Below are 25,824 nucleotides of genomic sequence, written 5' to 3'. Positions count from 1 at the left end.
GGTGGCGCAGTGGTTGAGAATCTGCCTGCTAATGCAGGGGACACGGGTTCGAGCCCTGGTCTGGGAGGATCCCACATGCCGCGGAGCAACTAGGCCTATGAGCCACAAGTACTGAGCCTGCGCGTCTGGAGCCTGTGCTCCACAACAAGAGAGGCCGCGATAGTTAGAGGCCCGCGCACCGCAATGAAGAGTGGCCCCCGCTTGCCACAACTAGAGAAAGCCTTCGCACAGAAACGAAGACCTAACACAGCAAAAATAAATTAATTAATAAATCCCTACCCCCAACATCCAAAAAATAAAAATAAAAGAAGTTTTTAAAAAAAAAAAAAAAAAAAGATGACTGCAATAATCTAGATTTAAGGTTAGGAAGACTTGGTATCAGTAATGGGGACACAAAGAAATGAATCTAAGGAATATTATGTGACTGGCTGTGGGGAAAGGGGTATAAAGTCAAGGGATGACTCAAATTTCACACCTGGGAGAGTGATGGTAATACTGAAAAGCAAATTTAGATAAGGGACTTTTTATCCCTTTTCTTGGATTTTAATTTTTACATAAACATTATAACAATAGGGGGGGAAAACCCATCACTCCCCAATCTCACTATACAAAAGTACTATCATTAACATTTTCCATGTTACCATACTCTTCACAATTATGGTCTTTGTTATATAATACTCCATCAAGTTGATCTAGTAAATTTTAGGTAAACATTCCTTCTAGACTGTTCCACTTTTAACCATTATAAATAAAGCTAAAGTGAGCCCCATTGTAACAGCTAATATTTATACAGTGCTTATCATGTACCAGTACTGTTATAAGTACCTTATATAATAACTCATTTAATCCATACATCAACCTATAAATTAGGTACTCTTATAGTACCTATTTTACAGATCAGACAAATGAGGCACAGAGAGGTTAAGCAATTTGCCTATGATCACAGAGTAAATGGCAGGGGTAGAATTTAAATCCAGGAAATTTGGCTCCGGAGTACATAGTTGGTTTCTTTTTCTTAGAACGCAGACACATTTGCAGGAGTGGGAACATTAGGTCAAAAGGCACAAACTTTTTTATGACAATAAGCATTGTTAATCAGCTTAGTTAAGGGGTTTGGGTGAAACAGGAGGAATTCAGTATAAGACAACACATTAAATTTTAGATGAAGGCAGCATATTCAAGAGGAGATGTTAGAGCAGGAATTGGCAATATGGGCCAAATACTTAGAGGTTTAGGGGCTAGGGCTTGAAAAAGATCTGGGGATCACGTTCATAAAGGTGACAGGAAGCTCATAAAAGTACAGTAGAAAAGACTCCTGAGGGAGAAAGCATAGAGTAATAAAATTACAGGATCAATGGCAGAGCCTTGGGGCACACCCACTTCTAGGAAGATATAAAGTCAGAGAAGGAGGCTGAGACTCAACCTGGGGTAAGAGAAAATAGGCCAGAAAGGGATCACCAGAGTTGGGAGACATGAAAACTACTTTGTAGGCTTTACTACAGAGATCATGGAAAGAAGAAAGTTTCAGTGAAGACAGGATGGGCAAGAGGATCAAATGAAACAAAGAGAAGTGAATAAACTCAAAAAAGGCCACTGGATTTAGCAACTAGAAGATTACTGATGATAGCACGTAAGTATGAGAAAAATGCTGAGAGTAGGATGTGTGGTTTGATAGTCCAGTAACAAAAAGATGGGTGACAGGGCTAAGATTAATTAGACAAAGAAACAGTTGAAAGGGAAAAGAATATTCAGCACAATAGGAGGAAGGGAATCAAGGATTTGTATTTCACCAGAGAGAATATGTCTGTAGATTTATTTCATGTTCTTAATGATCCAAGAATGTGGATAGTCAAAGGGTGATTACATTAAGGTTACTACTTTGTAGCAGGATGACAAAAGCACCTAGTTTGGGTTCTTTTCTTTTGTGCAAGGGGATGCCAAAACTCCAAAGGCTGAACCGTATACTTCATTAAACGACTTGCCAGGAATGGGTTAAACTGATGATTTTCAAACTTTTTTGATGGAGACACAGAATAAGAATGTGACATCTTGACCTAGCACCATATATATACATATGTATGAAAGTTTCATTAACAGTATTTACCCTTATTACATGGTTACACACCCTGATATTTCTACTTTGTTTCATTTTTATAAATGATGATCACAACACACTAAAATTGTTTTATGTTCCAATAGTCACAGTGCACAGACAACCCGGGATAGGGAGGTGGTAGGCTTCATCTTTAGAGCCATCAGAGATAGGATACCACATTTTAAAAAATTCAATAATAAAAAGAAATGTAAGTTAAGTGCTCCCATGAATGGTACAGAAACTAAAAGCAAAATAGAATCATAATAGGCTAAGATAGATGGAGAAGGTTTTTGCCCTGGAAGAGAGAGGATTTGAGGCAGACCATGAATAATAGATTAAAAAGTCAAGCCACAATGGAGGGGGCACATCTGACTTCAGGAACGTCTGAAGAAAAGGCACGCATATCAAGGGAACAATGAATTCCAGTAAAAATTGTGTGTTTTTAAAGGATTTAAATGGCCACTGAAGAAAATGACTTAAATAGAGGAATCTATTTCCCTGAGCATTTCCTCAACCTGAAACCTATAAATGATTCATGATGCGACATGAAAGTGACTACAAAATATAAAAGACGTCTGCTTGAAATTTATAGATACAGGATACAAGAAAACTAGGATCAAGCCTGAAAGCATAAAGCTTCAGGTCAAACCCCAACAAGATGCAAACATGGATATTCTTCTCCAGTTAAACCCATTTTACTAATATATTATTACTAATAACAGCAGCCACTACCCATATTGAGTACCTACTAAATGCTAGGCACTTTGCAAGATCCGGTGCATACGTTCTTTCTGTTGTCACAAAAGACACTTATCCATTTTATGAATAAGGAAACTGAGGTTCAGAGAAGGTCTATCTAGAACCAAAGGCCAAGTTATTTTTGTTTCACACACTGCCTCTCCACAAAAACAAAGTCCTTTCTTATTAAAAAACAAGCCAAAACCCCACAAAATACCAACCTGTTCTGAAGTAGATAAAGGAAGGGGCAAGGACCCTAATTCCTTCAGTAATTCATTTGTTTCCTTGGCAAGCTGATTTGTAGAGTGCTGTAACTGTTGCCTAAGAGAGAAAAGATATGTTTTAGGATATTCTCACTTCTTGAGAGCTGTTGGTATCAGTTCGTTCTCATAGTGTCTCACAAAGCAGGGAATGAAAGGGCACTTGAAGAAATGGGTTCCCAGATGCCCAGGTTCACAACAAAATTCCGGAAATACTACCCAGTCACACTCACTGCAAGTCGTCTTCATGTTACTGAGTAGAAAGAACCTGCCTCAATGAAACCTGCTGACTGGGTATTTTAACTCCTCGGGGAGGTAGGAAAAGCATTCTCAGCAGTTCTGATAGAAGAAGAGCAACTGCCCCCACACCTCAACCTAAGAGTTTTAACAAACTGAACGCTCTCTCAAAACTCTTGTATTGATTTGCCCAGGAGTTCTGCATGGGTACTGTCTGTCACAGTCCACTGACTAGTGACAGAATCCAGGCACTGGAGGTTGGACGAAATGTGCATTAGAAGCACAGCTTCCACCCTAGGGAACAACCTCCAAAGATCTACTCCCACGCTCTTGCTTGAAGCTCATGCTTTTTCAGCTTTATCCTTGGCTCCCTACCTGTCCCTTAGGCCTGACTTTCTGGCTCTTCCCTCCAAAACAAAGAAGCCCTATACTGTGTAAAAAAATGTAACGAGCAGAGGGGGAAGGAAATTAAAGAGGGAAGAATGTGTGCTATATTAAGTGGGATTGAAAGGTAGCAGAAATACAAAAAAGGCTCCTTTAGTCATGGTTTCCTCTACTATCTGGCCATTTCTACAAAGGGTTTAAGGGAGGACAGGGAAACCACACCATTAATTACTAATGTTTTTTTCACTGCAAAGGGGCCTCCAAGATAAAAAAATAAAAATAAATAAATAAATAAAACAAGGGAGACAAAACAAACAAACAAACAAAACAACCCCAAGAGGGAAGTCAATCAGAAGCCTGAGCATCGCATAGAGTACTAACATACCCAGAGCTATCTCACATCTCCCTGGAAAAAGCTCAAAGTAGTAAGTCATTCTCTCACTTCACAATGTCTAGGACAGGAAACAAAGAATATTGTTCAGTGCGTGTTAAAGATGAAAACTAGAACTTCTAAAAGCAGAGATGGAGTCAAGAAGGACATAATAAAAAGAATCTATTCCACTATTCTCTCCCTCAGACTCTCCTCGGGTCATTCTGAATACATTTTTCTAATATGATAGACAGTTGGAAATCCAACCCGATTAGACGAGCGCTGTAGATCATCAGGAGGCCTCTGCCAACAAGGAAGCTCATTTAGGCAGAATGTAGTTTAAGAGTGGTAGGGATTCCCTCTCTGCCTCCCTAAATTGTTCTGCTAAACTGCCCAAGGGAGAAAAGAAGCAGTGTTCAAGGACTCTGCGAGGCAATGGAGATCACAACCCATTAATATATTTTGTTGCTCCCCTTCTAGATCCAGCTATGACCTCATATCCCACTGCCTCTCATTCTGATTTCATAGGGCTGAAACCTCAGCTGCCAGGCAGCAAGGGTATTAAGTGGGTCCCCAAAAGGTCCTCACAAATCCCAACCTTGTTAGGAAGCTACTCACAGATTTTCCTGTAGCTTGCTTGAATCTTGCTTAGTTCCTAGTTGGCTCATCAAATTCTTTATCTGAGCAGCTGGGGAGAGAAGAAAAAAAGATTTATTGAAAAGAAAAACACAGGGCTTCCCTGGTGGTGCAGTGGTTAAGAACCCGCCTGCCAATGCAGCAGACACAGGTTCGAGCCCTGGTCCAGGAAGATCCCACATGCCGCGGAGCAACTAAGCCTGTGCGCCACAACTACTGAGCCTGCGCTCTAGAGCCCGTGAGCCACAACTACTGAAGCCCGCGTGCCACAACTACTGAAGCCCACGCGTCTAGAGCCCGTGTTCCACAACAAGAGAAGCCACCGCAATGGGAAGCCTGTGCACCGCAACGAAGAGTAGCCCCCGCTCAGCAATGAAGACCCAACACAGCCAAAAATAAATAAATAAAATAAATAAATTTTTTTTAAAAAGAAAAATACATTCATCACGAGCATCCTAATTCTCAGATCACTGGTCTCTCTCCACATCCTGAATAAGTACATACAACTAATAGAAAGCATGCTATGATCAAGACCTTGGCATATATATTCCCGTCGAAAGCTACTTATAAGGTCCGCCTTTCTCCTCTAGAGTAACTGTGCCACTAAGTAGAGGGTGGTGATTTTGTTCGTCACTCCCAAAGAACTCCCACATTTTGCCAGATTTCCCATGGCACTGGTTAAAATGTTCATAGCTTTTGGAATGGCCTTGATACCAAATATCAATTCACAACAATAAAAATTTAAATTCACTCATACACAATATTTTATACGGCAAACATTTTTGGAAAGACAATGTACACTTATTATTAAGTTACCACTAACTGAGCACCTCTATGTGCCAAGTACTATATTAGGAGCCTTGTATACATAATCTTATTAATTTTCATAGCAACAGTCTGAAGTAGATGTATCCCCACTGTGCAGATGAGGAAGTATATTTAAAGAAGTTAAATATCTTATATAAGGGCACACAAAAAGTAGCAGGGCAAAAAAATCAATCCCAGGTACATCAGACTGCAATGCCTATATTTTAACTACGCTGTCTGTAGACAAACAGTGTATCGTTTTGTTCAGATTACTCTACCTAGGTATCGTGCTAAGATTTGGAATGGTCATGTTTGAATCCTAGATGTTTAAGCCCCTAGTCCTGGACTAGGAAAGCAGAGGAATGGATTATCTCTCAATAAGGAGAAACACCAGCCTGCCTGGGAATCTGAACACCCTTGTCCCTCACTGACTTCTGCAACAGGAACAGAGCCCCTGATTTCCCATGTCCTGCTTTCTATTTTCTTTTTCTGGTTGGCAGGGAGGACGAGGGAGATTCATTCATTCATTCATTTGCAGAGCTTGGAATTTTATTGTACGACTTTTTTGTTTGTTTACACGCTTGCATTTTAAGAGCATTCCCTGTCTTCTATTGCAAGTAGCTGGAATACAGAACACAATAACAGAGTACTTTTTGCCCAGGGGAAACACAATTAATTATCTTCAAGTTTCACTAGAACTTCAAGAGATACTATAACACAATAGGTAATATATGGCTCCTCTAGCCAAAAGACAGTGTCCTTTGTGAGGGCCTTTCCTACCCTCTCAGGATTAATGCCCAAGTTTCACCTGTGAAACACCAGACTGCTAAATGACTGGCTTAGTGGAAGAAGATGAGGAAATCACTGTATACTGTATCATTTGTATATATCTCATAGGAACAATATATAAACAAAGCTTCAATGTCCAATGAAAACGAAACTGCACTTATTAGAATTTTAAATTTTAAAAATTAATTGTTCCTGGGACTTCCCTGGTGGCACAGGGGTTAAGGCTCCGTGTTCCCAATGCAGGGGGCCCAGGTTCGATCCCTGGTCAGGGAACTAGATCCCACATGCATGCCACAACTAAGAGTTCGCATGCCAGAACTGAGGAGCCCACGTGCCACAACTAAGGAGCCCACTGCCGCAACTAAGGAGCCCACGTGCCATAATTAAGGAGCCCGTGAACTGCAACTAAGGAGCCCACCTGCCGCAACTAAGACCCAGCACAACCAAAATAAATATTTTTTAAAATTAATAAATAAAAATTAATTGTTTCTTATGATAAGATGCTTCTTAAATAACAAAATTTGGGGGTCAGAGTCATAACCTTGGCCCTTATTCGGTCACCAAGGGTAGTAAAAAGGCAAGCCGAAGTTTATTAAGTACCAGTTACCTTACAAAAACACAGATGTGTTAATAGCCTCTAAGTCTGTTAAGAAACAATAATTAAGCAAAATCTTCCAGGTGATTGCTGAGTGACTCTTCTCCTAAGTAGAAACTGAACAACTTAGTCCTTAGCAGCATGTACAAGTTATTTCTCCTGTAAAAAATTAATAAACAGAAACTTCAGTTAAACAGAGTTGGGAGACCAGAAGGGGGAGCTCGCACACGCTGCCACAACAGCCAAGCCCAACTGCTATGAGGAAGACTCCTCTCAGCCAATGAAAAGCCATGGACTCTTTGTTTGCTATACCCCTCCCAACTTCCTTTTCCCCTTCCCTTGCCAGGAGGGGGATTCCACCTGGCTAGCCATGATTGCAGACCCCAAACTGCAACTCTCTGCTGATCGTGAATAAAACCCTCTTTGCTGGAGAAATATCTGGCAGTCTCTGTTTTAGGTCAACACTCCCTAGCCCAAATCCCTGTGTCATCATGGGTGTAACAAAGCAAAATTTTGCAAAGTCAAGAATATATTGGTTTTTAACACTTCAAATTATGATTTTATCTTATTTTGAGGCCATTTTTTAAGTAAAACTATAACTCCACTTTCACAATAGAAATATAGAATTCACTTGATTAAAAAGTTGCCTTTTGACAAACTTTCCTAAAATATATCTATTCTATTAAATGAGGGTTTTTAGCTTATTGGTTCCATTGGAAAATGTAAGCACTATAAAATACTGCATTCTGCTAAAAAAAAACACTATGTAAGATATAAATAATCATTTTTCATCACTAAGATGTATAATGTCCTTCTTACCTAAGTCAAATGGGAATCAGAGTCAAAGCTATCTACTGGGTGGCCAAACAAATAATTTAAGAAAGAGGACAGACGTTAGCATTTACTGAGCATTCACCATGTGCCAGACACTGGGCTACATACTTGATGTGGTATAATAAAAAATATATTTGGTCTTTGTCCCCAGTTCTTGGCATAAAGCTCCTAAAATCCTTGGAATTTCCTGAGTGATAGTAGTGTCTTTTGTTATTCATAAAGGGTTCCTTTGGAGCATACTGAGTTTACCTATTGAAGTGACTTAGGGTAGGGCTCCTGATAGGCTTAGGTTGGGTGGGGTTAGTCACCAGAAAGATCAAGTGATTATCAGGTTGGAACTTTCAGTTCCACCCATCAACCTCTGGAAATGTGGGGCGGGGGGGGGGGGACGGACGCCCCCGGCGCGGAGATGCAGGGAGGGTGTCAGCGCTCAGAGAGAGCATGGAAGTTCTGAGCTCTTCCCACATACCTTGCCCTATGCATCTCTTCTATCTGGCTGCTCCTGAATTATATCCTTTTATAATAAACCAGCAATCTAGTAAGTAAATGTTTTCCTGAGTTATGTGAGCTGGGCTAGCAAACTAGCTGAACCTGAGGAGGGGCTCCTGGGAACCTCCAATATGGCTCAGATAAGAACTTGGACTTACAACTGGCATCTGAAGGGGGTGGGGTAGAGGGAATCTTGTGGGACTAAGCCCTTAATTTGTGGAATCTGATGCTAACTCCAGGTAGTGTCAGAATTGAGTTAAATTGGAGGACACCCAATTGAAGTCCAGAGAATCTGATAACTGCTTGGTGTGTGGTAAATCCACACATCTGGTGTCAGAAGTATTGACAGTGGAGGAAACACAGAAGTGTTTTTCCTTCACACTTGATAAGTATTATCTTATTAAATAAGCATTATTACAGATGGGCACACTGAGGCTCACACTGAGTGTTACAAAACTCATTCATTCATTCATTTAGAATACCTACTCTACACTGTTATATGCTCTAGAAGATAGAAGCTTACATTTTAAGGAAAAGAGATAATAAGCATATGTCAGGTGGTGATAAGTGCTATAAAGAAAAATAAATTCAGATAAAGGCTGGTAGGGAGGGGGTACTAGTTTACACGGGGCGGTCAGAGAAGAGTTCTCTGATAAGGTGACACAGAGCAGAGACCCAAATGAAGTGAAAGATCAAGCCATGCGAAATTTCTGGGGGAGCTCTCTAGCAGAGAGCATTAAGCACAAAATCCCCAAGGCAAGAGCACTTGTTGTGATGGAGGCACAGGAGGCCTAGAGGGAGCAAAAGAGAGGTAAGAGAGAGAGGGGAGCCAGATTACATAGGGCCTTGTAAACTAGAGCAAGGACTTCGTTCGAATTTTAAAGAAATGTGAGGCCACTGATGGTTTTGAGCAGAGTGTCATAAAAACCAGAATTCAAACCTAGGAGGGCTAATTCCAATAACTATGTGGGCCTCTCACTGTTGTGGCCTCTCCCCGTCGCGGAGCACAGGCTCCGGACGCAGAGGCTCAGCGGCCATGGCTCACGGGCCCAGCCGCTCCGCGGCATGTGGGATCTTCCCGGACCGGGGCACGAACCCGTGTCCCCTGCATCGGCAGGCGGACTCTCAACCACTGTGCCACCAGGGAAGCCCCCCACAATGATTATATTTTTTATGCCACACTAGGTTCTCTCAAAAGGCTGACGCTTGAAGGAAATACACAGAACTAGTGACTTAGGGCAGGCCTCCGTTTCCCAGTGTTCCACTTCGCCCCACCCTGCTTATCTGATAGCTTCCTAACTTAATAGCTCTCTGCTCTAGATAGGCTGATGCCCTTGCTCTAACCTGCTCCCTTCCCGGACTCCCTCCCACCTTTGGTAAGGTTCCTGTGTACTCACCAGAGTTCAGCAGAGTGCTAGCACCCAGCGGGTAATAAGTAACTGCTGATTAATTGAGTTAGCCTCTGTTTTATGTCATGCCACTTTCAAGGCAGAAGATATGAATAAACATGAGCTAGGAATAATGAGACCTAAACTCTAAGCCGGATTCGACCACTAACTACATGTATGGCACCAGACAAGTCATTTCATGTTGCTGGGTCTCTTTCACCAATTGTATATGATATTCAGGTTTAACTAACATATATTGAGTACTTACTATTTGTCACAGTACTTACTATTTGTGTGGGGCTTTGTATTCATTAAATTATTACAACTATGTAAGGACTAAATGATCTCTAAGTACTCCCACCACTGCTCAATGCTAAAATTCAGCAATAATGAAGAAGCTCTAGTCCCAGAATGATGCTGTGTAACCAAGCAGTGTTTTTAAGCCAGAGTTTGGCTTAGAGAGACTCTGCCTGTGTACAAATGGGACTGGATTGACTATATGCCTCTGATGGCACTGACCACATTCTACTCATTTTTGTATTTGCATAACCACACACACATACATACCCCTCCAGAAAATAGTTGGTTACAGGGTGACACATAAAGGGAAATGTTACTGGTATGGCAGTTCAAGGAAACATTTCATCTTACTGACTGTCTTTATATAGAGCATTCTCCTTAGAAACTCTACAGGTATGTCAAAGTTTCAAGTTGTTAATCGTCTATCAAACCATATTAAATGCCCTGGAGAGCAAAGGGGACTTTACAGACTTTGGGGGGAAAAAAATCAATTGAAATTCAGCTGCTCTTTGTATATTCTCAGCTGAGAACTTTTATTTATCTAGACTTTTCTGACTTCTTTTGTTTGCTGACATTACCTGAATTGGGATGGGGGGTGGGGCAGAGGAGGACTTTATAGGGTCACTTACTAGTTAAGCACCAGAATGAATCCAAGCCTCCATCAATTCTATCTAAATTCCTGCATATTGATATTTTCCTAAAAGTTTCCAGCAAGACTCAGGTATCAGATGCCCCAAAACTCAAATGATAAAGACAGTGGTGTCTACATCTACTGGAAGTATCATTGTTTTGTATACCGCCCTCCATAACCACCAACATCAGAGGTTTATTTGAAAATAGTGACTTAATGACCCATCTGTTTTACAACTAAGAAATGTATCCCTTCAACCTAAAGCACAAAAAGAAATAGAATAGTGTGAATGTTTACATACATGCTTATTTTCACTTGAATGTACTTAAAATGTCAAAAAGTGCAGTGACACTTCTTGGAACAATTTTTACCAAAATGGGCTACATCTAAAAGGGTTTTCTGGTCAGCTTGGTTAATGAGAAAACTCCTTTTCTAAGCATTCTAGTAAATAAAAGTTTTACTTTAGATTGATTTGTCACAATATTTTGGATGAAAATAATTGGGTATCTATTCTCTATGAAATGCTACATAATCCTGGAAACCAGATGACTAGGCCTCAGTTCCGTGTAAGCAATTTTGTTATTTTTAAAACTAGGCCTCAATTTCTCCTATCACTGACCTCTCACTTTAAAAGCATGTCCTGGCTAAAATTTTTAAAAGACTACGAAGCAAATCAATTTATTGCCCATTCCAGCTAACATCTACACTAGGAACTACTCTAGACTGAACATTCTTCATGTGCTTTTAGCTGATATAGGCAGAATGTGAATCTCCAAATGAACCTTAATCCAAATCAACGTCTAGTCATATCAAAAGCAACTACCATACAGGTAAAAATTTCTTCATCTGAGAGACTCGAACGCTCTAATTCAGTATATTAAACAAGCAAATATAAATTCAAAGAAAGAGCATTATTTACATTAAATGAGAAAATGATAGCCTATGTGGTCATTATTACAATGAAGTCATCTCAGTGTCTTTGAAAATTAGGTTTGCACTGCTTTTGCAAAGCTACAATGAAAATGACCTGACTTTTTAAAAGTAGCCACTATAGGACTTCACTGGTGGCGCAGGGGTTAAGAATCCGCCTGCCACGGGGTGCTGGTGTGATGAATTGTGAGATTGGGATTGACATATATACACTAATATGTATAAAATGGATAACTAATAAGAACCTGCTGTATAAATAAATAAATAAAATAAAATTCAAGAAGAAAAAAAAGTAGTATCTCTCTGTCAACTTCCTAAGACGGGAGAGATTTCTAGCAACAACAACAACAAAAAAGAATCCGCCTGCCAAAACAGGTGACATGGGTTCGAACCCTGGTCCAGGAAGATCCCACGTGCCACAGAGCAACTAAGTCCGTGTGCCACAACTACTGAGCCTGCGCTCTAGAGCCCATGAGCCACAACTACTGAGCCCATGCGCCACAACTACTGAGCTCGTGTGCCGCACTACTGAAGCCACGCGCCTACAGCCCGTGCTTCGCAACAACAGAAGCCACAGCAACGAGAAGCCCGCGCACCGCAACAAAGAGTAGCCCCTGCTCACCGCAACTAGGGAAAGCCCGCGCACAGCAACGAAGACCCAATGCAGCTAAAAAATTAAAACAACTAAAAAAAAAAAGTAGCCACTATACTACAATAGTAAAGCTCTAAACTAAACTGAACATGAATACTAAACATCAAAGGTATAATCTTCTATTTACCATACCCATGACAGGACACGAACTCGTTAAGAGCACAGACTCTCAGTTAAGACTGCTGTGTGCTATTCCTGGTTCCACCACTTCCTAGCAAAAGTTTCTATTCCTCTGTGCCTCAGTTTCCTCACCTAAAAAATGGGAAAAACAAGAGAACCCTCATATGGTTGTTGTGAGGATAACCTAAGATAATATGAAGCTAAATTTAGAATATGTCTGGCACTTAAAAGAACTCAATTAAGGATAGCTATTATTATCAAACTCGAGACCAAGAAAAATGTACTTAGCAATGATAAAATCAATTAAGTACATATCGAATGCTAACTACATATCCACTGCTGTGCCAGGCACTGAAGCTAAAGACAGCTGTACAATGCGTGATCACTATCCCCACAACAAAACTAATAGTAGTAATCTCTCAGTTGGAATAACAAGGTCAAAAAGCATGAATTAAAGACTACAGAATAAAGTAAGTGCTAAGCTTGCAAGTTCAAAGGAAAAAACCAAAATGATAGCTAACATTTCTTAAACGATGTTGCAGGCACTGCTTTAAGCACTTTATATAAACCACCTCACTTAATTCCCACAATCCTGTGAAGTAGAGTCTATCATTAACTCCATCTTATAGATGAGGAAACTGTGAAATAGAGAGGTACAGCAATATGTTTACATAGCTAGCAAGAAGCAGATCTAGGGCTCAAACCCAGGCAGTCTGACTCCTGAGCCTGCTCACTTAACTACTAAACTGTAGTGGAGCAGGGGGCTCAACCAATGATATCACCATTTACTGAATGTCTACTATGTACCGGGCACTAGACTAGGCACTTTCAAACATCCCACTTTAACAACACCATTCATTTTACATATGGGGTAACAGACAGAAAGGGGAACTAGCCTGCCCAAGGTGAACAGTACAATACAGAGGAGCAAGGACTCAGTGACAGATCTACTGAGCTTAAGGCCCAGGCTCTTCCTGACTTCACTCTTTCAAAAGCAAAGGAAGGCTTAGTTACAAGCGGCAGGATTTAAGCACAACTCAAAGGATTTTTATAATTTAGGTAGCTAGTGAGATAGGGAAAGATTAAAGAAAGGAGGAACAGAAAGAGCAAAAACTTGCAGCAAAACCCCGTGTTTAGGGATGTTAAGAAAAACAGCCTGCCTGTAACAAAGAGAAGTAGAAAATATGGCTAATTTGGGTTAAGATGACAGAGACAGTGAAAGCAAGGTGGAATGTTAAGATCTGATACAGCAGACAACAGAGAGCCGCCATAGGCTCTTGAGGAGGTGAGTGGTATAATGAAAACAGGACTTTAGACATACTGCTGATAGCCTTATCAGGATGAACTAGAATGGGAACAGAGACGCTGAGAGTATGCTGCTGGATGACAGAGGCTGAGATCATGAAGGCTTATGAGCAAAGGACCAATATGAAAATAACTCTGAAAGAACAACCCAGAGGACTGCACACGATAATCAGTTTTAAAAGTTCAACTGCTTTTAATTTTTTTAGTAAACAGAACCATATCAATAAATTAGCAACGCTGGGCTTCCCTGGTGGTGCAGTGGTTAAGAATCCGCCTGCCAATGCTGGGAACATGGGTTCAAGCCCTGGTCCAGGAAGATCCCACATGCTGCAGAGCAACTAAGCCCATGCGCCACAACTACTGAGCCTGCACTCTAGAGCCCGTGAGCCACAACTACTGAGCCCGCGTGCCACAACTACTGAAGCCCGCGCGCCAGAGCCTGTGCTCCGCAACAAGAGAAGCCACCACGATAAGAAGCCTGCACACAGCAACGAAGAGTAGCCCCCGCTCGCCGCGTGCAGCAACAAAGACCCAACACAGCCAAAAATAAATAAATAAATAAATTTTTAAAAAAAAATTAGCAACGTTAAAGAACAGAAATGATGTTCTTTAATCTCTTCAGAGATAACTTGGCGCCTGTTAAGGTTATTTCCTTATATCTGCCTCAGCAATACTTGCCCAGACCCTTTGTTTCACAACAGGCAGAGTCAAGCAGTTTTCCTCTGTAGCCCACACATACTGATAACAACCCCTTGTACCAGGCAGTCAACCTTAGCTGTACCTATAACAACCCACGCAGTGGCCTGCCGCATTTCAGGCTGATATGCTCAGCAATTCCAAACCCACATATGTGAAAAAACCCACAGTTGAGAAAAAAGAATAGCTATTCTCTCAAATTTTCAATAGATACAGGTCCTTGCAGGACTATATGGATGTGGGCATATGTCTGGGAGGTCACATTCAGACTGTATACTTAGGTATGCTGGCCACGTCTGGGGGATGGGCACCAGCCTGATAAGTGGGTAGAAGCAATGTCACCCTACCAATTTCAAATTCCCAGTGCCTCAGTAAACAATCCCAAGGGGAGAATTCCAACTCACACTGACTAGGGTCATAAGATGTGGTAGGAACCACACAGCACAAGGTAAATGAGTCAGGAAGAGTTCCAAGATGGTAGAGAAACCTCATTCATTCAAATCTACTAAATACAATTTACTAAGCATCAAGACCCTAAATGATATGATCCCTGGCTACCTCCCTGGCCTCTTTTCCTACTATGCTCCCCTTCTCTAACTGCAGTCCAGCCACACTAGTCTCCTTGCTATTCTTGAAATCACTGAGGTCTTCGCTCTTGCTATTCCCTCTGCCTAGGATGCCTTCCCCCAGCTACTCACGAGGTTTTCTCCCTCACTTCATTCAGGTGTCTACTCAAACATCACCCCCTCAGAGAGGCCTTCCTTGACCAACTGATGTAAAAATATAAAATAGCACACCCACCCTCTTGCTCTCCTCACTCTCTGTTCCCTTATTTTTTTCTTCATAGCACTTATTATTTCTCAATATTGTTTATATATGTGCATGTATGCATACGTGTGTATACGTACACATACACAAACACATACACACAATCAGGGCAGGGTTTTGTCCGTCCTGCTCATCACTCCATCCCCAGTGCATAGCAGGTGCTCATAGAATATTTGTTGAACAGTGAATGAATGAACCTAACATATACTTGGGTCTGAGATAAGTACTAGAAATATAAAGATGAATAAGTCATGTCCCATTTCTTCAAAGGAACTAACAATCTAGCAGGAGAGGCAGACACACCACAAGAAGAGAAAGTTCCACAGCCTCAGGTATTCCCCACAGCTTCCTATGAAGAGTAAAAAAAAAAAAAGAAAGAAAAAGAAAAGTCACTTGTAACTTGAAGTGTTAACTGTTATAAAACTGTAATATTAATTAAAAATTATAAAAAGGCTGAATGCTGGTCATAAGAGACAGATCTGGTTTCAAATTTAGGTATTGCCATTTGTAAGCTGGGTAATTATTTAACCTTTCTCAGCCTGTTTCCTAACCCATAAAAAGAAATAATATTGGTAATTACTTCACAGGGTTGTTACAAAATTAAGATAATGCATGTAAAGCACTTATATTGCCCGGCATACAGTATGTACTCAAATGTTAGCTTTTAATGTTATTAATGGAATGAATCCAACTATCCCTTGAGCCTGATGCCCAATCAACAGCTAAACCTTATCAATTCTATCACCAGACACCTCTCCTATCCTTTCCTTCTTTTCATTTTCAGATCCTAACTGGTGTCTCTGATTCCAGTCTCTCTCCCTTCCAACTCAATTTCCACATTTCTAAAGAATTATATCCAAACCCCCTTAGTGTAGCACTTAAAGCACTTCATGTTTGGACCCCAACTTACCTTTCCAATCCTATTTTCCACTACTTCCTGGACTCCACCAGTCTAGCCAAATTAAATCACTCTACTTTTCTATACACACCACATGCTTTCCCACTACCATGCCTTGTTCATTTTATTCCCTCCTGGAATGCTCTTCCCTTCTTTACTCTCGAAAGTTCAAATACTTTCCACCATCTTTCCAGACCTAGCTCAAATGCCAATAATGCCTTCCCTGGCCTCTCCCAAGTGAAAAAGGTGTCTTTCTCTCCTAAATAGCTATAATTTTATTATATCTCTTCTATAGTAGCGATCGCTTTCAGTCATTATGTACGCCACAGGCTCCCTGTTGAAGGAATCTATGTCAGTTCCTATACATACTACATGCCTCATACTCAAATACATGCAGAATGAAAATTTCACAAATAGACATTAAAATTATATTTGGCCTCAATAAGAAACTTTCAGTATTGAACCAGAATATTCTGATCTAACCTGCATTACAGCTCCCTCACAAAAGGAAACTGGAACACAAAGTACTATACTTTCTAACCAGTGGTCACATTAATTTTTGTTTCAAATTTCTGGATTTAACAGACCACATATTCTTCTTTCCACTTCCAAAGTGCCCAGATTCAAACGCTTTCCATCAGAAACTTCCCTCTCTCATTATATATTTAAATTTAAAAGCTAAGTGATAGATTGTTCTTTAAAATATAGAACATAATTGTAATTCAGGACCAACTAGTTGTACCTATTAACAGGGTACAGCCAAGCTCACAGAAACACAATAATAAACAACAAGGATCATGATACCATTCTTTCCAAGTAGTTGCTGCTGCTGACCTCCTGTTTATAAGGCTCTGAGCTAATTTTCAGGCACAAGGAATAACGTGTATTTGACTCATTCAACTATAGTATCATTCAGACCCTAATGGTGGGGAGGGAGTTTTAAGACAAGCAATGACATTCTGAAATCCACCACCACCTCTACCATGTCTTACTTGCTATGTGATTGTGGCCATGTCCCTGAGCTTCTCTGTGTATCATGCTTGTTCAAAAGAGTAACTAGGTGGGGAAGGAAAACAAAAGCCTCATTGGCTTGAAATCCAAAAATATATGCAAATCTTTTGCTACAAAAGACAAAAGAATGTAAACCTAAATGTTTTTGGTGAATTCTCTTTATTAAAGTAGAAGTCATCTCACCCCTCGAATACAAGTCATTGTATCTGATTTCCAAATTCCTTACAGGAAGAATTGTATTAAAGTCACCAAAACACATGCACTCTCCACTTCCCTTAATTGAAAGGTTCTGACTTCCAAGAAGCCAGAAGCTCAGCAGAATGTAAAGTCTAAACCAGTAAACAGCTCCCGATCCAAGCTGGCCAAAGAGGAAAGAGAGGTGGGTGGAGGGAGGCAGATGACAGGAAAAACTAGGCTGACCACTGGAGCCAGTCGACTCATTCACTGCTCTGGAGGGGACACACACACACCCTCCCACCCTGCGGCTGTCAGGACTGCTGTCTTGGCCCCAACACGGTAAGAGCAGAACTCCTGAGAAGAAACTCGAGCTGCGGCTGGGGCTCCGGACCCTCGGGGTGCCTGGGCCTGGCAGACTCGGGGATAGCAGCCCGCCGTATCCAGAGCAGAGCACCCAAGACGGCCTCAGGTGTGGCCCTGGCCGTAGCCCTAGCCGGGCTCCGCGTCTCGGCAGCCTCACCCGGGCCTGTCCCCGGGACGGCCCCCGCCCCCCCAGCCCGGTACCCCGGCTCACTGGCTTGGCTGATCCGCTGGATGTTGCCGCTGCACGTCTGGATGATGCTGTTGAAGTCCCGGAGCGGGGGCCCCGAGGCCCCCGGGTTCCGGTACATATCTAAGGGACCGTAGGACATGACGAGGAGCCGAGACCGACTCGCCCTGCACCGCGCTCCTACCGGAAGCAGCCGCCAGACCCGACCAGCAGGCTTACAGGGAAACCGGGAAGAGAAAGGGCGGGGAAGGGGATAAAGCTGCGTGAGCGCTAGCCCCGCCCCCTCGCAGCGCGCACACGTCCGCCCTGGCTCCCCCACATTGCGCAGGCGCCTCTGGAACTGGTGTAGGCACGGTAGCTTAGAGACGTGACGCCCTGGAGCTTGGGGTTGCGGGGCGGGGTGATGACATCATACCATTGGGGCTCGGATTGGAGAATCTGAGGTGGCGGTGTTGTTTATCGCCAGGGCACGGTGACAGAAGGCAAGAATTTTTCGATTAGCATAAAATTGTACCAGATGATCTCAGCCCTAACATCCTATTCTGTTCTATTCTGAGCATTCAGGCCCAAATATGGAGAATTCGACAGCCTTGAAACCCAGATCCGTAACCAAACTCCTGAAATTCCTCACTCTGCTTCCATCCTCTAGGGCTTTGTTAGGATTTGTGGAGCACTTTTTTTTATTATTTTTTTTTTTACATCTTTATTGGAGTGCACTTTTATGGTTTACAAATTACTTTCATTTCTCCCTCCACCCCTCTTCTAGTCTAAACAATAAAATGATAATAATAAGATTTCTTGAGCACGTATTATTTGTGATCCCCTCACTGCAATTCAGTTGTTCATAAGCTCTTTCACAGCAAGGGACGATGTTCTAACTATATTTTTACCTTCAGACTAGATAACGGACAATCGACTTTTTTAATGTTGAAGTAAAGTAACTCGACAGAGCAAGCATTATTATTTTCCCTTTTACAGTTGAGAAAGTTAAGACCATAGAGGTTAATTTGTTTTTCTGAGATTTGACTGCAAAACCCAAACACTAAGCTAATTGTATTGTCATCTTGCTATGTCCCTAAAACGCATTCTTATATTACCAAATTCATTCTCCATCTAAATCCCTCCCAAATAATTTCTTCATCTATATCCCAAACCAGGATTTCTTGGAGAACTAGACTGTCAAATTTTTAAAATCATTCTCTTAAGTAATTTGGAGTGTATGACCTCAATGTTCCCATTGAAGACTGCATTTTGTGAGCATATGTTAGATGGAGAGACAAGAGTAGGATTTTGCTGTTGGAGGAGATCAAGATAGAGAGAAGTGAAGGGGAACTGGCAGTGTTTGTTTCCTGTATTCTCCACCCCACTTCACTCCAGTCTGCTTTGCAACCTCTGGGGAATGACCAAGAGAGGAAGCTGCTTGCCTGTGTAGGAGGGGACCCTAAATGGGTGAATGAGCCTGCATTCAGCCTTAGAGCTTTTGTAAGCAATGCTGTCTCTATTTTTCGTTGGAGCATTTATAAGAGCAATTTTTTCTCTTTAGAGAAGGACAGACGACATTTGGGTCCTCTCATCCTGGTTATTAAAACCATACGATTTCTTAGAATCCATAGTTTTATGTCCTATCTTATAGTAAATCGTGTACATTGTACTTTTTACCTATAAAATAGTCTTGAGAATGTTTTCATTTACATTTGATTCTATTTAAAGTGAAGTTCAGTAAAGGTATTTTTCTCCTAGGATTGAAAACATAGTGGTGGTTGTTATTGTTGGTTTCTTTCTCCAGCTAAAATAAAATGTGGTTTTCCATCTGTGCCATGGCTATCTTGTGCTATCTCTCATAGCAATACATTTGTGCCTTGCAAATACTAGATGTCAAATGAACATATATTGAATTTATACATGAATAATAAAAAATAGCTATCATTTCTTAATGTCCATCCAGGTAATGTGAACACATTTTACAAAGTTATTGGTAATACCCAAGATAAAGCCCATCTGATAAAGTGGCTTTATCTTTATATGGTCTGACAAGGTTAGGTTTATTAACTTACTGCTGCAAGGGGGACTACACAACAGAGGAATCATGGGGTATCTCACCAAGCACGGGAGAGATAGAATTATTCCAGGATTTGGAAAGATGGAGTATAGGTAAAATTTAAAAGAAGCAGTGTTTTTGATAGCCTCAAAGCACACCAGGCTATGTGTAAAGGGATTATCATCAGGCCTGAGCTAACAAGAAGACTCAGAATCCTGTTTCCTTGGAAACTACAGCGTGAAGATAAATGTGGAATGCTGTATCTGGAAACCCCTTATCTGAAGCTCTGCACCTGGGTTGGAAATTGAGGCTGCTTCTCTGTGTCAAAGTAACTCAGATCCTCCAGGCGAGAGTGGAATATTCCATTCTTACTGATATTTCAAATAGCAAATTTTCTGAAAAAGCAGTGCTTTTAGAAAATGAGGTTTCTCAGCATTATGTCTTTTTGCTAATTGACAAAAACAGTTTTCATGGTTCGGACCCATCAAGGTGAGATTAGCTCCTTGGTAACAGATAAGGAAACTGGTGTTCTCTAGAGGTTCTGGGCACTTGCCCAATGTCATCCAGCTATTAAATTGCAGAGCCATGATTCATACATATTCTATGACCCAGCAATTCTACTCCTACCTGTATACTCAACAGATGTGCATCCATATGTGTTCCAAAAACCAAGTATCGGAAAGTTCATGACAGCATTTTTTACGACTAAGCAGCATTTCTCTGTATTAATTTTTATTTCATCATAATTAACACACAATACAATACACAGGTATTAAGTGTTCATTTCAATGAATTTTGACATTTGTATATACCCACGTAACAACCATCCAAACTGAGAAATAAAACACTTTCACTGTTACCCAAGGAAGTTTCCCCAGGCTGTATTCCTTTCTTTTTTTTCTTTTAAGAGATGTTTTTCTTTTGTAAGTCACATTTTGTAATGTCTTATTTATTTAAATTTATTTTATTTATTTATTTTTGGCTCCGTTGGGTCTTCGTTGCTGCACGCAGGCTTCTCTAGTTGCAGCGAGCAGGGGCTACTCTTCGTCGCGGTGCACAGGCTTCTCATTGCAGTGGCTTCTCTTGTGTAGCGTGGGCTCTAGGCGTGCAGGCTTCAGTAGTTGTGGCACACGGGCTCAGTAGTTGTGGCTCGCGGGCTCCAGAGAGCAGGCTCAGTAGTTGTGGCACACGGGCTTAGTTGCTCCGTGGCATATGGGATCTTCCCGGACCAGAGCTCGACCCCGTGTCCTCTGCATTGGCAGCTGGATTCTTAACCACTGCGCCACCAGGGAAGTCCAGGCTGTGTTCCTTTCTAATCAATTCTCCTCTTTCTAATCAATTCCCCAGAAATCACTGTCTGATTTTTATCATTACAGATTAGTTTTGCCTATTCTCAGGTTCCATCAAGAAGGGAGCATATGTTATGTATTCTTTAGTGTTGGCTTATTTCAATTAACATAATGTTTTTGAGATTTATCCATGATATTGCACATGTCAGTGGTTTGGTCCTTATTGCTGAGTAGTATTTTATCATATGATCTTACTACAATTTGATTATCCATTCTCTTATTTATGGGCATTTGGATAGTTGCCAGTTCGAAGCTATTATGAAGATGGCCAGAGCAGCATTTATTTTTACAAGTTCCAAACTGGAAACAGCCCAAATGTACATCGACAGTAGGATGGATAAATTGTAGTATCATAGAGCATGAAAATTCATGGCCTACTGCTATGTGAGCAATGTGGGTGACCTTGTCCAACATAACGTGTAGCAAAAGAAGTAGACAAAGATGAGTACGCTTTGTATTATCCCATATTTATTAGGTTCAAAACCAGCAAAATGAATCTATATTATTAAAATTCAGAATAGCATGTAGTTGCTGTGCAGCTATACAGGATCTCAGTTCCCCGACCAGGGACTGAACCCGGGCCACGGCAATGAAAACCTGGAATCCTAAGCATTAGGCCACCATGGAACTCTCAGTTTTGAGGAGGAGAGGGAGTGACTAGGAATGGGCACATGAGATGGGCTAGGGTGCTGGTAGCAGTCTTTCTTGATCCAGATGGTGATTATATAACTGTGTTTACTTTGTGAAAATTCATCAAGTCATACATTTGTGATGTGTGTCCTCTTCTGTATATATGCTACACTTCAGTAAATACATCTCATATTTTAAAAATAAAGTATCATTATCACCAATATAACAAGCTTTCTGGGAAATGTAGGGAAGAGTCAGTGGAGAAATTCAAAGAAGTTTGCAAAGAAGACTGTGTTAAAATTAGCACTCATCATATATTGCCAGTGGGAATGCAAACCTGTACAACCACTTGGAAAAGTTTGTCAGTTTCTTAGAAAATTAAACATAAATTTATCATGCAATCCAGCAATCCCACTGCCAGGTATTTACCCAAGAGAAATGAAAGCACATGTTCATATAAAGATGTGTAATGCAAATGTGTTAGCTTTATTCATAGTAACCAAAAATTAGAAATAACTCAAATATCCGTCAGCTGCTGAATAGATAAACAAATTGTGGTACATCTATCAATGGAAAACTTTTCAGCTATAAGAAGGAACAAACTACTGCAACATAGAATAAATTTACTGAGACGTGAAACAACGTGGATGAATCTCAAATGCATATGCTAAATGAAAGAAGTCAGACATGAAAGTCTACATACTGTTTGATTCCATTTATATGACATTCTGGAAAAGGCCAGACTATAAGGATAGAGATCAGATTAATGGTTGCCAGGGGCTGGAGCTGGGGGAGGGAACTGACTGCCAAGGGGCACAAGGGAAGTTTTTGTGCTGATGGAAATGTTCCATGTCTTGACTGTGGTGACTACACAACTGCATACATCCATCAAAATCTTTTTGATGTATACACTGAGAAGGATAAATTTTACCAGATGCAAGTTATATCTTATTAAACGTAAAGAAAAATGGCACTCTAAGGATCAGTGTAATGAAGTGGCATGCACGAGGTGGGTAATGTGGAGTTGAAAAAAAGATATAAAAGTTGTGGGTTGCGTGAATCTGGGGATAAAGTGATCTGGAGATAAAGTAACTTTGGAAACAAAAAACAAGTGAACAGGGCTTCCCTGGTGGCGCAGTCGTTGGGAGTCCGCCTGCCAATGCAGGGGACACGGGTTCAAGCCCTGGTCTGAGAGGATCCCACATGCCGTGGAGCTAGGCCCGAGTGCCATAACTACTGAGCCCGCGCACCTAGAGCCCGTGCTCCGCAACAAGAGAAGCCGCTGCAATGAGAAGACTGCGCACTGCAACGAAGAGTAGCCCCCGCTTGCCACAACTGGAGAAGGCCCGTGCGCTGCAACGAAGACCCAATGCAGCCAAAAAAGTTAAAATAAATAAAATAAATTAAAAAAAAGTGAACATATATGTTCACTCTATTTTGTCACTTTTCTCTCTCAAGAAACAGACAATGTAGATTCTGTGATAATAATAGCTTTAAAAATCGAGTGCATACTATGTGCCAAGCACTGTTTTAGAGACTTCTACATACATTATTTAATCCTCACAACAACCCTAAGTAGAGATAGAACTCACACACAGTCTGACTTTAGAGCTAACCACAGCCTGACACAGTCTCACTTTTCAAGTAGAGTTGATAATCTGCTTCAGTGACAGCCTGACAAGCACTGGCGGGCAAAGTGGTTATTTGACTCCAGTCATAACTAAGAAATATGAACTCCTTTCCCCCAAATGCCAACTGTCATTCCTGCCTTCAAAATCCAGAGATTCACATAGTTGTTAATCAATCTTATTGGTCAAAGGTCAACGTGGTAGCCAGTCTCCAAGATGGACCCCAGTGGTTCTGCCTCCTGATATGAATGCACATGGGTAGTCCCATTCCACATTGAATAGTGTCAGTAATTTTTTTAAAAATTTATTTACTTATTTTTGGTTGCGTTGGGTCTTTGTTGCTGTGTGCAGGCTTTCTCTAGTTGCAGCGAGCGGGTGTTACTCTTTGTTGCAGTGCGCGGGCTTCTCATTGTGGTGGCTTCTCTTGCTGCGGAGCACAGGCTCTAGGCGCACGGGCTTCAGTAGCCGTGGCATGTAGGCTCAGTCGTTGTGGCGCATGGGCTTAGTTGCCCCATGGCTTGTGGGATCTTCCCGGACCAGGACTCGAACCCGTGTGCCCTTCATTGGCAGGCGGATTCTTAACCACCGTGCCACCAGGGAAGTCCAGTGTCAGTAATTTGTCTTCTGTAACCAATAGGGTATTGCAGAAATGATGCAGTGTGACATCCAAAGATAGGCCACGAAAGTCATTGCAGCTTCTGCCTTGTGCCTTGTTCTCTTAAATTCGGTTTGTTTCCAAAATCCACGCTCTATGTGGCAGATTTTATATATATATATATTTTAATAAGTTTATTTATTTATTTTTGGCTGCGTTGGGTCTTCGTTGTTGGGTCTTCGTTGCTGCGCGCAGGCTTTCTCTAGTTGCGGCGAGCAGGGGCTTCTCTTCGCTGTGGTGCGTGGCCTTCTCATTGTGGTGGCTTCTCTTGTTCCAGAGCTCAGGCTCTAGGCACACGGGCTTCAGTAGTTGTGGAACATGGGCTCAGTAGTTGTGGCACACGGGCTTAGTTGCTCCGCGGCATGTGGGATCTTCCCGGACCAGGGCTCGAACCCGTGTCCCCTGCATTGGCAGGCGCATTCTTAACCACTGTGCGCCACCAGGGAAGTCTGGCAGATTATATTTTTTAAAATAGCCTCCACGGTAGCTTCCATCCCACACGCTCTTCTACTTTGTCACCTTCTCATCAAGAGAAGGGATCTACGTCCCCTCCCCTTGAGTCTGGATGGACTCCTGACTGCTTTGACCAATAAAATGCTGCAGAAGTGAGGTAATGTGACCTCTGAGGACAGGTCCGATGATGAAACACAGCTTCAGAATTGTTCACTTGTGCTTGGAGTCTTGATCCACCATGGAAGAAGTCTGATTACCTTGAGCCTATCATGCTGGAGAAGGCAAGGTATATATGGAGGGGCCCTACATAGGAGCTTCATTCAGCATTACTAGACTTTGTCATCTCAGTCCAGGCACTAGATACACAAGTAAGCAGAGCCTTCAGAGAGATGATTTCAGTTCCAATAAGTTTCCTGCAGCTTTTGAATCTTCCCAGCTGAGGACCCAGACATTAAAGAACAAAGACCAGTCGTCCCCACAGTGCCCTGTCCAAATTCTTGATCAACAGAGTTTGTGGGCATATTAAAATGGTTGTTTTCAAACACTAAATTTTGGGGAGTTCCCTGGCGGTCCAGTGGTTAGGACTCAGTGCTTTCACTGCCTCGGTCAGGGAGCTAAGATCCCGCGAGCCCCCGGCACAGCCAAAAAACAAAACAAAAGCAAAACACCTAAATTTGGGGGTAATTTGTTATGCAGGAATAGTAACCACAACACTCTGTAGGTCCTGACAGTTTGGACCTTCCCGGAAACGGCCCCTCCCCCCAAATCCTCGAACTGACCGTTAGATGAAGATAGCTATACTGCAGGTAACACACGGTCTTCAACTGAAAAGGATGCAACCAAAATCCTGCTAAGTTGCTTTTAAGGTTAGTTAGAGTGGTTGAAGAACTTCCTGGAGAACTAGATGATATCTTTCTCTGTTTACACTATATTCTTTCCCTACAGCCGTTTATACGGCTGTGTAAATTGAGGTCATTCACACAATAAATGTGGTCATAAACATAACCTACTGTCGTAGTCTGTTTGGGCTGCTATAACAACATATCACAGACTGGGTAGCTTATAAACAACAGAAATTTATTTTTCACATTTCTGGCAGCTGGGAGGTTCAAGATCAAGGGGTCAGCATTCTAATGAGGGCCCTCTTCCAGATTCATAGCTGGCATATGGTAGAAGGGGCAAGGGATTTATTTGGAGCATCCTTGATGAGGGCACTAATCCCATTCATGAGGGCAGAACCTAAGCTCCTCCTAAAGTCCTCACCTCCTAATACCACCACCACTAGGCGTTAGGATCTCAACATATGAATCTGGCGGAGAGGAGAGGGGCAATAAACATTCAGACCATAGCA

At 41.7% G+C, this 25,824-nt stretch overlaps 1 protein-coding gene across 2 annotated transcripts in view; it reads right to left on the bottom strand.

Annotated features, from left to right (window-relative positions):
• The window catches only part of STX12 (syntaxin 12), a 34,642-nt gene extending 16,655 nt beyond the window's left edge, over positions 1-17,987 (bottom strand). For both annotated transcript variants that reach the window (XM_032648191.1, XM_032648201.1), the window contains exons 1-3: positions 17,745-17,987; positions 4,703-4,772; positions 3,055-3,154 (exon numbers count right to left, since the gene is read on the bottom strand). In XM_032648191.1, the coding sequence (XP_032504082.1) occupies positions 3,055-3,154; positions 4,703-4,772; positions 17,745-17,862 (288 nt within the window). In that variant the 5' untranslated portion in view covers positions 17,863-17,987. The remainder of the gene's footprint in view (positions 1-3,054; positions 3,155-4,702; positions 4,773-17,744) is intronic.
• Positions 17,988-25,824: the final 7,837 nt, after the last annotated feature.

The sequence above is a fragment of the Phocoena sinus genome, chromosome 1, assembly GCF_008692025.1.
Source record: "Phocoena sinus isolate mPhoSin1 chromosome 1, mPhoSin1.pri, whole genome shotgun sequence".
NCBI classification, from domain to species: domain Eukaryota; kingdom Metazoa; phylum Chordata; class Mammalia; order Artiodactyla; family Phocoenidae; genus Phocoena; species Phocoena sinus.
The sequence above is the reverse complement of the archived record's forward strand: the minus strand, read 5'-3'. Positions and strand labels throughout refer to the sequence as shown.